Below are 12,196 nucleotides of genomic sequence, written 5' to 3' on the forward strand. Positions count from 1 at the left end.
TTACTTCTCACAGTTTCTTAAGACGTCTGTCTTACCAGGAATAACAATGCGACAGTTTGCTTCTACATATTTTATATATATATATATATATAGCTGAATACAGGTATACAAGCATAGCACAAATTACAATACTATATAGCTAAAACCACTTCTCCACCCTATCCAGCCTCTCGGCTGTCTAGGAACTCAGATGTATCCTCGATCTCTGGAATCTAATGCAAGTCTGACTTACAACTTTACTATGATTTATTTTATAAGACTCCTGCAGATCACGCACAGAAAGCCTGTTCATGGCCCTGAACCTGTGCAATTAACGATATGATTGGTTACTTTAAACCAAATGATGCAATTAGAATAATTCCACTCACGTGTAATTCGGTGGTAAATGAGTGACATATGTTTTCGATAAATCGCTCTTTTTTATGTGTCAACTATCAATTACAGACTAAGTTGATTTAAGTATTTTAAGTACATATCACATTATGCGAATATGTTATTTCTCGAGCAAAAATTCTACTAAAAGTATTACAAAAGACAGTCATTATGATTCGTCTGCGATATCACTTCGGTGGAAGCGAGCGTTAAATAAAGCTATTTCACACACACACATATCCGAAAAATACTAGACATTGCTAGCACGCGGTTACAGCACTCGGGAAACCTCAGCAGATTCCATTACTCTACATCTAGCTTCGGCTGTATGAAGGTAAGTGATATGTACCTACGAACTTGCCGGTTTTGGAAAGAAGTTATCAAAATTGCGTTGTTCGAAGCGTGTTTAGAATTTTCAGAGCAAAGTTGTCCTTGTTTGAAGAAAATCTAATTAGGTACATATCACTTACCGACATACAGCCGAGGCTAGATGTAGAGTAACAGAATCTGCCGAGGTTTGCCGAGTGCTGAACCGGTATTAGAAATCTCGCGAGACGCGTGAAATTATGAAATGAATACGTGACTAAATTCACGCTTCTAATGTCGAAGAAAAGATTCTATTTTGATGGCATATTCTCGGATTTATGATCATATTTTGAATGGGGTTTATGTTTTTAAATAAAGAAATAAGTAATCTAGGCAATGTTGACAAATATGTCGATTGGAATAGTGTAAGTACTTAATTGTTTTAGATGATAGCACGTGCTAGAGTAGAATGCGATTATTTAGCGGATGGTGTCATTCCTCGTTGTGGTATAGCGACGTTTATTGCCCAAAAAATTTCGGGATATCATATTCTTATCCTCTGTACATAAGTCGTAACTGAGTATAAGACGAATGCCGGACTTCTGCTGAAAAATGTAGCGACTTATGACCCGAAAATACGGTAATTTTGGAGGAATTTGAAACAGTACAAATCGGCAGTAGTCGGCAAGCTTTGATTCTACCGTATTACGAATTTTGTAGGAATATTACTGACTTAAATTTGAATACCGTACGGGAATTAAATATGAAAAATAAAGAGGTGCACCTATTTTTATATTACGGACGAATTTGAATATTTTGTTTACACATGATTTTTGTGTGTGGTCTAAAAACTGCCATCTTAAATAACGATAAGAGTTATGTCCCTTTATTTTCGGTAAAAATGTCTGATAATAAAAATTTTGAAATAAAATTTAAGAATAGGTTCACTAGACACAAGTGCTTTAAGGTCTTCGAAACATTTTTCATGATTTGGAGTCCAATTCCAAATATTATTTTTCTCTAACAAAGATCTAAGAACAGCAGTTTTATCTGACAAATCAGGCAAAAATCTAGCAAGGTATGTTATCATTCCTAAGAAACGTTGAATATCTTGTTTACACGTAGGTCTCTCCATATCATTTATCGCGTCAAAAGTTCTTTGATCAGGTTTCAGTCCATCTTTAGAAATAACCTCACCTAAGAAAACTAATTCAGGAACATCTATTTCACATTTGTCTTTATTCAATTTAAGACCTACTTCTCGCGCTTTATCTAACACCAATCTTAAACGAGAATCATGTTCAGTTTCATTGGAACCCCAAATTATGAAATCATCCATAGACGTGTCAACTCCTGGTAAGTGTTAGAATAATTGATGTATGGTTCTGTGATATATTTCTAGCCCACTACAAATTCCAAAAGGTAGTTTCAGGAACCGAAATCTTCCATACGGCGTGTTAAAGGTACATAAGTAAGAACTAATTTCATTCAGTTTTAGTTGCCAAAATCCATTTGAAGCATCTAATTTACTAAATATTACTGCATTTGCGAATTTAGACGTAATCTCTTCTCTTGTGGGTAGTTTATAATGTTCTCGACAAATCTCTTTATTCAGATTTCTCGGATCAAGGCATATTCTGATTTTTCCATTACTGCGATATACAGGACATAAACTGTTTTAACACCAATCTGTTGGCTCTTCTACTCTAGCAATAATACCATTAATCTCCATTTTCTCTAATTCTACTTTCAGTGTTTCTTGAACTGCAAATGGTATAACTCGACAGGCTTCAACTACAGGAACAGCATTTTCTTTCAATTTAATATTTACTTCTCCTGGTAGACATCCTTGACCAGTAAACAAATCAGAATAATCTTCGAAAAATTTAACAGACTTCTGTGACTGATTATATGAAACTGTATAAACTAATTTCACCAATTCCATTCTTTCACAAGCCTTTCTTCCAAGTATAGGTTTGACATTACCTTCACATATCATAAATAAAGTCTTGTAAACATGATCTTTATGTTTGACATCTAAACAGCATTGACCAAGAACAGGAATATCTGTATTATTAAAAGCTTTCAATCTTGTTTTGGTTTTCATCAATTTAGGCTTCTTCTTTAATTTTTTAAATTCTGTCTTGCCTAAAACCAGAATCAAGATTCATAACCATTATTGTATCATTTATATCTGTTTGAACTGTCCAATCTTCATTTATATTCTTCTTCTCTACTGAACCAATAAAAAATACATTATCATCCTTTTCATCATCTTCATAATCTGCATCTACATTATTAACTCTTCTACCACCATTCTTATATCTTCTATTCTGCTGTTGATTATTATTACCATGTTGATATTACTGTAGTTATTTCTGGGTCTTGCTCTATCTGACGTATTAGTTATATTACCTGGGCACATCTTTTGAAAATGGTTGAACCCATTACATCGATTACATCTCTGACCTGAGGCTGGACATTTACCTCCTCTATGTTGAAAATAACCACAAGCTTTACATCTAGTTGATCTATCTGTAGAATAATTACGATCAGGTGGTTGTGGTGGAGTAGGATTAAATGACCTCTGTTTCAAACTAGTCTTTCTATGTCTGTTATTGTGAACACCATGAACTAGATTAGTAGAACTTTCACTTTCAGAAACTGACTTCTCTGACATCTGTTTAAGAAATAATTGAGTTCTCTCAGCTGTTCTACACATATCTATACATCTGTCAAGTGTTAAGTCACCTTCACTCAATAATTTAGCTTTAATATGAACATCTCTAACACCTTCAATAATTCTGTCACGTAAAAGACCATCTTTTAATTCACCATGTTGACAATCCCTAGCTAATATATGTAATTCTGTTAAGAATTGGTCAAATGATTCATCAGGATTTTGTACTCTATGATTAAAAACAGACATAACTTCTATCAGATTGATTGCTCAATACTTTTGAAAAAGATAGATGTGCAATTAATCAATATGTGTGATCTATTTATTTTGGGATTTCGGCGCGGGACATTAGCCTCACTGTTGGCTTGTTTCTTTAAAGATATAGTTTTGTATGCTATTTACATTGGACTGACTATCAACAAAACCATCATTACAAATTGGAGATTATATCCAAACTATAGGGGTAACTAGCTATAGCCTCTCTTCACATGGTAACAAACAGCAATCATCTACATGTATCAGATATGTGGTTGACTTTTAAGGATTTTTCTCTATATTTTATATTTTGTGATCTAACTAATCACTTTCAGTGTACAACATGGGTTCCAAAGAAGAAATTTCAATAATAAAAGTTATTTGAATAGCTGAAAAGAAATATTTTACTAATGAATATAATTATTATACAAAGATTTTATTTCTTGATCCTATATAGAAATTATTATGTACACCAAACTGACAAAGTGGCGGAAACATGTGAATTAAGAACGAGTGCACGAGGACCATGCAAAAATTGAAAAAATAAAAAACGATAACCCTGGGGGTCAACAATTTTCAATAATACTTGGTCCATGGGGACCCCTAGGCGACAGATGTCACACGATGCAGTGAAAATGTTTCAAATGACAACTTCCAGTATAACTGGAAATTGTTGTTTTTTGGTCAAAATTTGCCATATTTCGACCAATTTTTAAACGTCCACATTATGCCATCGCCCCTGTCTGTGTGTGTATGTATAAGTGTGCATCAGTATTTGTGTGTCTGTGGGTTGGCCACAGGGTGCAATTCTTGAAACTTTGCATACGGCTCTTTGCACAGTAAAGGGACAAAACATAGCAGTCAACTTGAACATGTTGAAAATAAAAATATATTGATATTTGTTATTATTTTGTTATTGTTCCTTATTGATGTATGGGATGTGAGACAGAAAATACAATATAAAATACCTGCATGAAAATTACATATTTTTTCTCAAAAAACAATTGGAAACCCTCATAATTTGGATGGAGCCAAACTCCCAAAAAATGGTACCTATTGGATAAGGCTTCAGACTTCCAGCAAAAATTTAGTGTATGTTTGAATTATCTTGATAAAATTGTTTCATAATTATTAAGTGTTGAATTAGGACAACACCACAGGTCTCTAGCCACAGTAAAAATAACAATATCTTTCCTTCAGTTTTCTCATATTTTTTTCACATTTTCCATCCAAGACGACAACGTAATGCTCAATATTTTGTAAAGTGTCTAAGTGTTGATATTTTACAATAAGTGCACTCACATTGGTAAAATTTAGTAGAATTAAGCACAAGGTATGTCTTATACCGATCTATTCTGTATTTGGGAATCATTTTCTTGTTATTTTTGTACTAAAAAAATGTCAAACGTGACGTCACGTAAGTTCATTCCATCCGCAAACACATAACGTTGACTTCGGATGAAATGCATTCCAAATTTTTTTGTAACTTTTCACAAGGAACGGTTTTTCGCAAAAACGGAAGCGAATAAGACTCGCCATTGGGGAGAATAAAGAAAATAAAAAAGCGACATCGGTAAATCTATCAATTCCTCATGTTTTCACATTCCATCTGTTTTGTTAACGTTCGCAAAATAGTAACGATCGATTTTTGAAGCTGGCACACCTGTTCAGAATGTAAACATCTGGGTTTCTGGTTCCGTCCAAATCGAGGGTCAGGTGTCTGCTATACTACTATTTTGCTTTAGATCCCGTTTACACATCAAATCTACATCAAATTTGTTACCAATTCAATCATTAGAATCCGTCACATTTTTGATAACGTTATTTTCCATCCAGTTATTGATAACGTTACTACATTTCAATCCAATATAACGAACAAAATCCAGCATTTATTTTGATGAAAGCTTGGCAACAGATTATTTTGTTATTTGTTTGGTTAATACATTATTCATAGATTGAATAAAAATTATTGTAAATAATTAAATCAAGAAATTAAATGTTGTAGAGATATAACAGTTGTTATTTTCCATCCGAGTTATGCCAATTGATAATTCATCTATGATTTTAAAAGTAATGGGAATAAACAGTCCATTCAAAGTTATTATAAGGTGGAAATAACATACTATTAACTTAAAAAGGTCGAACAGTCATTTCTAAACCTCAAATGGTCATTCATGCAACATCTGTGGTTCTTTTTTGCTATCTCTGGCTGGGTACTGTTACGTAAACAATCATATGAAGGAGCAAACCCGCTAAACTATCACAATATATGAATTTTAAATTTATAAAATGGTCCCTTGGTATGAATCAAAATAGATAAATGACCTATTATTACATTTCTTTTAATATTCCTGTTGGGAGTAATGTGTCCCATTACTGTGCAAATAGCCATACTTATTCCTTGTACCCTAAGGATGATCCCTATTGTTTTTGGTGTGCCACACCCACTTTTTGTTAATATTTTGTCTGTAAATAATATACAGGTTGCAATTATTAACAGATTTGGATGCAATTCGGCATGATCCATCATAGGGTGGTACTTATTTATATCAGTCCATGTCAAACCTTCAGGGGCAGAGCCACGCCCAATTTTTGTGTTTTTTGTCTACAGACTGGAATTCTGAATGGATCATCTTGGAACTTGTCATATTTATTCCTTATTATACTGTAAGGATAGCAACTATCTATTTTGGTTTATTTTTTATCTGTTAATTTTTTGTCTGTAAATACTCTACAGGTTGCAATTATTAACCGATTTTGTTCAAATTCAGCATATCCAACCCCCAGGGGCAGAGCTATGTCCAATTGTTGTGTTTATCGTCTACAGTCTGCAATTCTGAATGGATCATCTTGGAACTTTGCATATTTATTCCTTATTCTGTAAATTTGGCAAAACCAACCCATCGCCTAGCCTTCTCGCCTCTTGTCATATTACAGTCACTGCCGCCATTTCATATTTCATTTTCTTTATTTTAAAAAGTACCATGTCAATCCAAGCAGGAATGTGGACGTATATTGCAGCGTTAGCAATGCTCTTGTTTACCCTTTTTTTCAAAATGCTCCTGTGAAGTTTTATTTGAAATGTTATGACCCTAAATTTTTACTATTGGTCAGGCCAAGTGGTCGACTTAAAGTCCTGCAATCGTTTGGGAATGAACGAATCGTGCTGAATTTTCTGTAAGTTATCGTAAAAAGGTCCAAGTATATGTCAGACGAAAAAAACTGACCGGCACTAACCCCACTAGTGTTCTACAATATTCTGAAAATGTGTAAAAATCAGTATTTTCCATGCGATGACCATTGATTATCAACATTAGCACTATATTTTGTTATTCGAGCATTCTTCGTGCCAAAATCATAAAATTTTTGTGACAAAATCAGACAATCACGATCCTCTTAGGGAACAGGCGTAACAAGTGTATAATTTTGCAGAATCAGACAACAATTGTGTGAAACATTATTGTTTTTGTTAAAACAGAAACTGAAATGTGGTCATATATTGCTTGTGGACGCTCTAGAGGCTAAAGTTAATATCCGATTGACTTTAAATTTATACACAGTGTTTAAGGTCATGAGATAAAGAAGCCTATTGATTTTCAGCGATTTCCAATAATTTTTGCCAGAGTTATGGCCCTTGATCACTTTGAAAAATTTTGTGGACACTCGAGAGGCTGAAGTTAATATCCGATTGACTTTAAATTGATACACAGTGTTTAAGGTCATGAGACGGAGAATCCTATTGATTTTCAGCGATTTCCGATAATTTTTGCCAGAGTTATGGCCCTTAATCACTTTGAAAAATGAATCTTTATGACTTGAACAGCAAAAGTTTTGTACACTAAACGTTAGCATGGGGCAGAACAAATTCTAATGAGTTGTTACTCTTAATTAGATTTTAATGTATTATAAATGTTTCATTACCGAAAAAAGTAAAAATATGCGACAACTCTTGTTGACTGCCCGGACGATATATTATAACTGCTGTGGGCGTATGTTTCGTTGCCTGGCAACCTATCTTTTAAATATTACCGTAATATTAACAATAATCGTCAGATTTTAACATTTGATACATTTTGACATAGCCAGATACAAGGCACATAGCTACGGTTCTTTCATATTCCTGAAGCAATGGCCCGAGAAATCCCTCCATGGCCATTGCTGGATTGGCTTCCGATACTTAAGTTTTTGAGGAAGTGTGTCTATTCTTCCTGTTCAATCAAATCTATCTCAAGTTCAGCAACATGACAGCCCTTCGTTTAACCCTTAACTGGTCGACCTCATTTTGATGTCATGACCTCAAGTGGTCAGGCTAAATGAAATCAAGGCTAAAGTGAAATATTTTGTATGCCTATTTCAATCGACTACTGTCGGATAATTAAAAGTGATAGGCTCTTGACACCAATAAAAATCATTCTAAATCATTTTCATCAGAAATGTGGTCGTATATTGTTATCGCGGCGGTCAGGCGTCCACAATTGCTTGTTGACGCTCTATAGGCTAAAGTTAATATCCGATTGACTTTAAATTTATACACAGTGTTTAAGGTCATGAGACGAAGAGGCCTATTGATTTTCAGCGACTTTTGATAATTACTGCCAGAGTTATGGCCCTTGATCACTCTGAAAAATCTCGTGGACGCTCTAGAGGCTAAAGTTAATATCCGATTGACTTTAAATTTATACACTGTGTTTAAGGTCATGAGACAAAGAAGCCGATTGATTTTCAGTGATTTCCGATAATTACTGCCAGAGTTATGGCCCTTGATCACTTTGAAAAATCTTGTGACGCTCTAGAGGCTAAAGTTATCATCCGATCGACTTCAGATTGATACACAGAGTTTAAGGTTTTGAGACGAACAAGTATATTGATTTTCAATGAATTTTTATGACTTGAACAGCTAAATCCATGATGTTAAAAGTTTCGTATACTAAACGTTAGCATGGGGCAGAACTTTATAAAAACCAAACGATATTCTAATGGTTTTCTAATAATTACTTAATGAGTTGTTACTCTTAATCAGATTTTAATGTATTATAAATGTTTCATTACCAAAAAAATTTTAAAAAATGCGACAACTCTTGTTGACTGCCCGGACGATAAAGCTGCTGTGGGCGTATGTTTCGTTGCCTGGCAACCTGTCTTTGTCAAAAAATGTTGAACAAAGACATGTTTTTCTCAATGCCCTTGACAAGACAGGTGGCCATATCAATTAAGGGTTAATCTTGGGTCTTCCCTAAACCTTTGGACAGTGATTTAAGGTATTAAAAATGGTGAAAGTATTGTTCGTCTCCATACAGTAATGTTTACATTGTATCCGTGTTGATAGTCTCGTCTGTCACGCAATTAGTTTTTCTGCAATATTCTGCTATGAACTTGTTAATTGGGCTTAATAAAATCGTGAGACATGACGTAACGTTATGTAAACATATTTGGTCCAATTTGGAGCTCTGTTTAAAACGTAAAGATACTGTTACGCAGTTAGCTATTGGTTGTTAATCGGACTATTGACCAGTCATAATTTGGAACAGAAATTTGCTTCCTTTACAGCAGTGTTAAGTGGGATTAGCTCTAATCAAATGAAACACTGCAAGGAGTGTGCGGTTCTTTAGATTTTTGATGAATCTTCAGAGATATTAGGCATCAAATTTTGACAATTTTTTTTTTATTATTGAATATTTTTGTGGATATTTTAAATTTAGTCTTATTTATGTATTTAATTTCTAGATTTTTCTCTGATAAAGTGCTGATTATAGAAAATATGATAAAGAGCAGTATACCATTGATTGTTTTGGGTTTATTAAGAGTGTTGTTTGTTAAAAGTGCAGATTACCAGGAACATGTTTCAGAATATGGTGTTCATTGGAATTTCTTTCTTACTTTAGCTGCTGTAAAGGTAATACTAACTGGTATTATAAATTAGTCCCTTAAATGCTGCTATGATATGGCACATGAACTTCCACAAGAAATTTGGGTTAATGAATCATTGCGTTCACTTTACATTAGAACAGAACAGTAGGATGTTAAACCCCACTTAATTTCATTTCATTTCGATGGGGGACATCAGCTTGTTAAATTAAGAATGTGTTTCATTTTTCAGATCATTTCCACAGTAATATTATGTATTTTGCCAGTTACTACAAGTAGTATATTAAGTGTTGTTATAACAGTTTTATATCAGTATGCATTGTGTAGATGTGGATTATCCCAGTATATATTGAATGGTAGTGATGGTCAAGGAACCAGATATGGTATATTAGATGCTAACAGAGAAGGTCTGTTTTCTTGTATAGGCTATACAGCTTTATATTTTGCAGGTGTTCAGCTTGGACAATATCTGTTTATAAAAAGGTGAATATTATGTAATGATTAATCCATTTGTAAGATTATAAATGACAAAATTAGAACATCTCATACAAGTTTCTTATGATCACCTATCAGACACATGTAATAAGATTGATAGAATTTTTGCTCTTTAAATTAATGATAGCATTATGTTTTATCTTGAACAAATTAGTGGGTTTTAGTTTGGTAGAGAAGTGATCTCACACACTAAAATAATGAGTGACGGATTGACACATGAAAAGATTTTTAAAACCAAAACATAGCTGGTTCTATGTGTGAGCAAAATATCACCAGATCACTCGTGATCAGAAAATTACGATTGCATCATTTGGCTTAAGTAACCAATCATCATAATTAATTATGTAATATTTGACCAATTAGATAATTGAAACTCAACCGAAGGCTAGAAAACTATCAATCTCTAGGCATTCATCAGACAACCATGTAGTTTTTGGAGAGCATATACCGTTGAGGCTCAAGAGATGCCATCTGGATTCAGAATGCCTGTTAAGTCGCCTACGAAATGGTGGGGTTGAGTGAGGAGAGAATAACTTTATTGTTATCTTTGCTTATATCTTATGTAACCAGTGCTTGATATAAAATGTAAAAATGAACTGATGCATGTTATTCCTGGTAGATGAATGTCTTAAAGGTGGAGATAAAAATATACATACATGAGTCCTAAGAAGATAATAAGATAATTACTGCCAGAGTTATGGCCCTTGATCACTTCAAAATATCTTGTGGATGCTCTAGATCGAGGCTAACGATAATATCTGATTGACTTTAAATTTATATATCGTGTTTAAGGTCATGAAACGAAGAAGCCTATTGATTTACAACGATTTCCGATAATTACTGCCAAAGTTATGGCCCTTGATCACTTTGTGGACGCTCTAGAGGCTAACGTTAATATCCGATTGACCTTAAATTTATACGCAGTGTTTGGGGTCATGAGACGAAGAATCCTATTGATTTACAACAATTTCCAATAATTACTGCCAAAGTTATGGCTCTTGATCACTTTGAAAAATCTTTTGATGCTCTAGAGGCTAAAGTTATCATTCGATGACCTCAGATTGATACACAGAGTTTAAGAGTGTATCCGCTAGAAGACCATGCAAAAATCGCAAAAAGTGCTAAGATGGGGGGTCGGAAGTTTTTGATCAAACTTATGGTATGACACCCCCTAGGGGCAAGAGGTAACATGCTGAAGTGGTTACAGTCTGATGTCGCTCTAAAGGACTGTACAGGAATTATTCATTTTATGGGTAAAATTGCGGTTTTCACATGTGTATTTACCACCTTTTTTAAGCACAGACTGCATTCTATGGTGGAATAGCAACCTTCTAATTTTGACCCTGTCTGATAAAGCGGGTGGTCAACTTCTACCCCAGCACTAATTTGAAAAAAAAAAATCAGTACATACTAATTTTGTGTAGACTTGTTTTAGGGTACCATATTCACATTGTCCTTATAGTGCAGAAAAAGATACACTGTAACTTTTTCTTTCATGGTTGCAAGTAGAATTTCTTTGGATGGTTTTGAAGTGCTAAGCACATAGTATCCATAGGTGTAAAAAAAATGACCGGAATGCAACATACTTAAAATATACAGCTTATTGAAAAGTGCTAAAAAAAAAAAGCTTTTGTGATACATTTTTTTTGCGAATTTCATTAGAGAAATAAAAATTTTGACTTTTATACGTTTTCATCATATCCATAGCTAGTGCTGATATCAAGTAAAATTTTACGCATCGATGCATCGGACGCAAACATTGATTCTCGTATCGATGCATCGGGAATTTGCCGCCATTTTGTTAATCAAAAATTACAGAAATAACATTAGTATTTCTGATAGAAACATAAATTTCCCTAACATTATCATTAGGCCTATTATAGAAATGTCGATTTATTTGAATAAATTTATTTCCACAATATTCTTCTGTTATTTATTATGACATTAATATCGTCCAATTCACTTCAATTGACACTCGTTAGCCATTGTTCAAATTTGTTGTGAAGGCGTCAGGGGTGAGGTGATTACAAGAGACAGTGTTTGCATTATTTATACGGATCGTATCAAAGCCTGTCTATAGGGGTTTATGAATTCTCTATTGCTCGTGGCAGAAAATAAGACTGAATCGTTTTAAAACTAGCGTTAAGAACCGGCCGCGAAATATGATCCTTCTGACAGTTTGTTTGGTCATTTAAATGAACCGTGAAATTGACCTTGGGGTTA

At 33.9% G+C, this 12,196-nt stretch overlaps 1 protein-coding gene across 30 annotated transcripts in view; it reads left to right on the top strand.

The window, feature by feature from the left end:
- The window catches only part of LOC126818826 (phosphatidylinositol-glycan biosynthesis class W protein), a 112,313-nt gene that overhangs the window by 66,438 nt on the left and 33,679 nt on the right, over positions 1 to 12,196 (top strand). For all 30 annotated transcript variants that reach the window (XM_050546435.2, XM_050546455.2, XM_050546446.2 and 27 more), the window contains 2 exons: positions 9,338 to 9,506; positions 9,711 to 9,961. In XM_050546435.2, coding sequence (XP_050402392.1) covers positions 9,338 to 9,506; positions 9,711 to 9,961 — 420 coding nt within the window. The remainder of the gene's footprint in view (positions 1 to 9,337; positions 9,507 to 9,710; positions 9,962 to 12,196) is intronic.

Source organism: Patella vulgata, chromosome 4 (assembly GCF_932274485.2).
Source record: "Patella vulgata chromosome 4, xgPatVulg1.2, whole genome shotgun sequence".
NCBI lineage: Eukaryota > Metazoa > Mollusca > Gastropoda > Patellidae > Patella > Patella vulgata.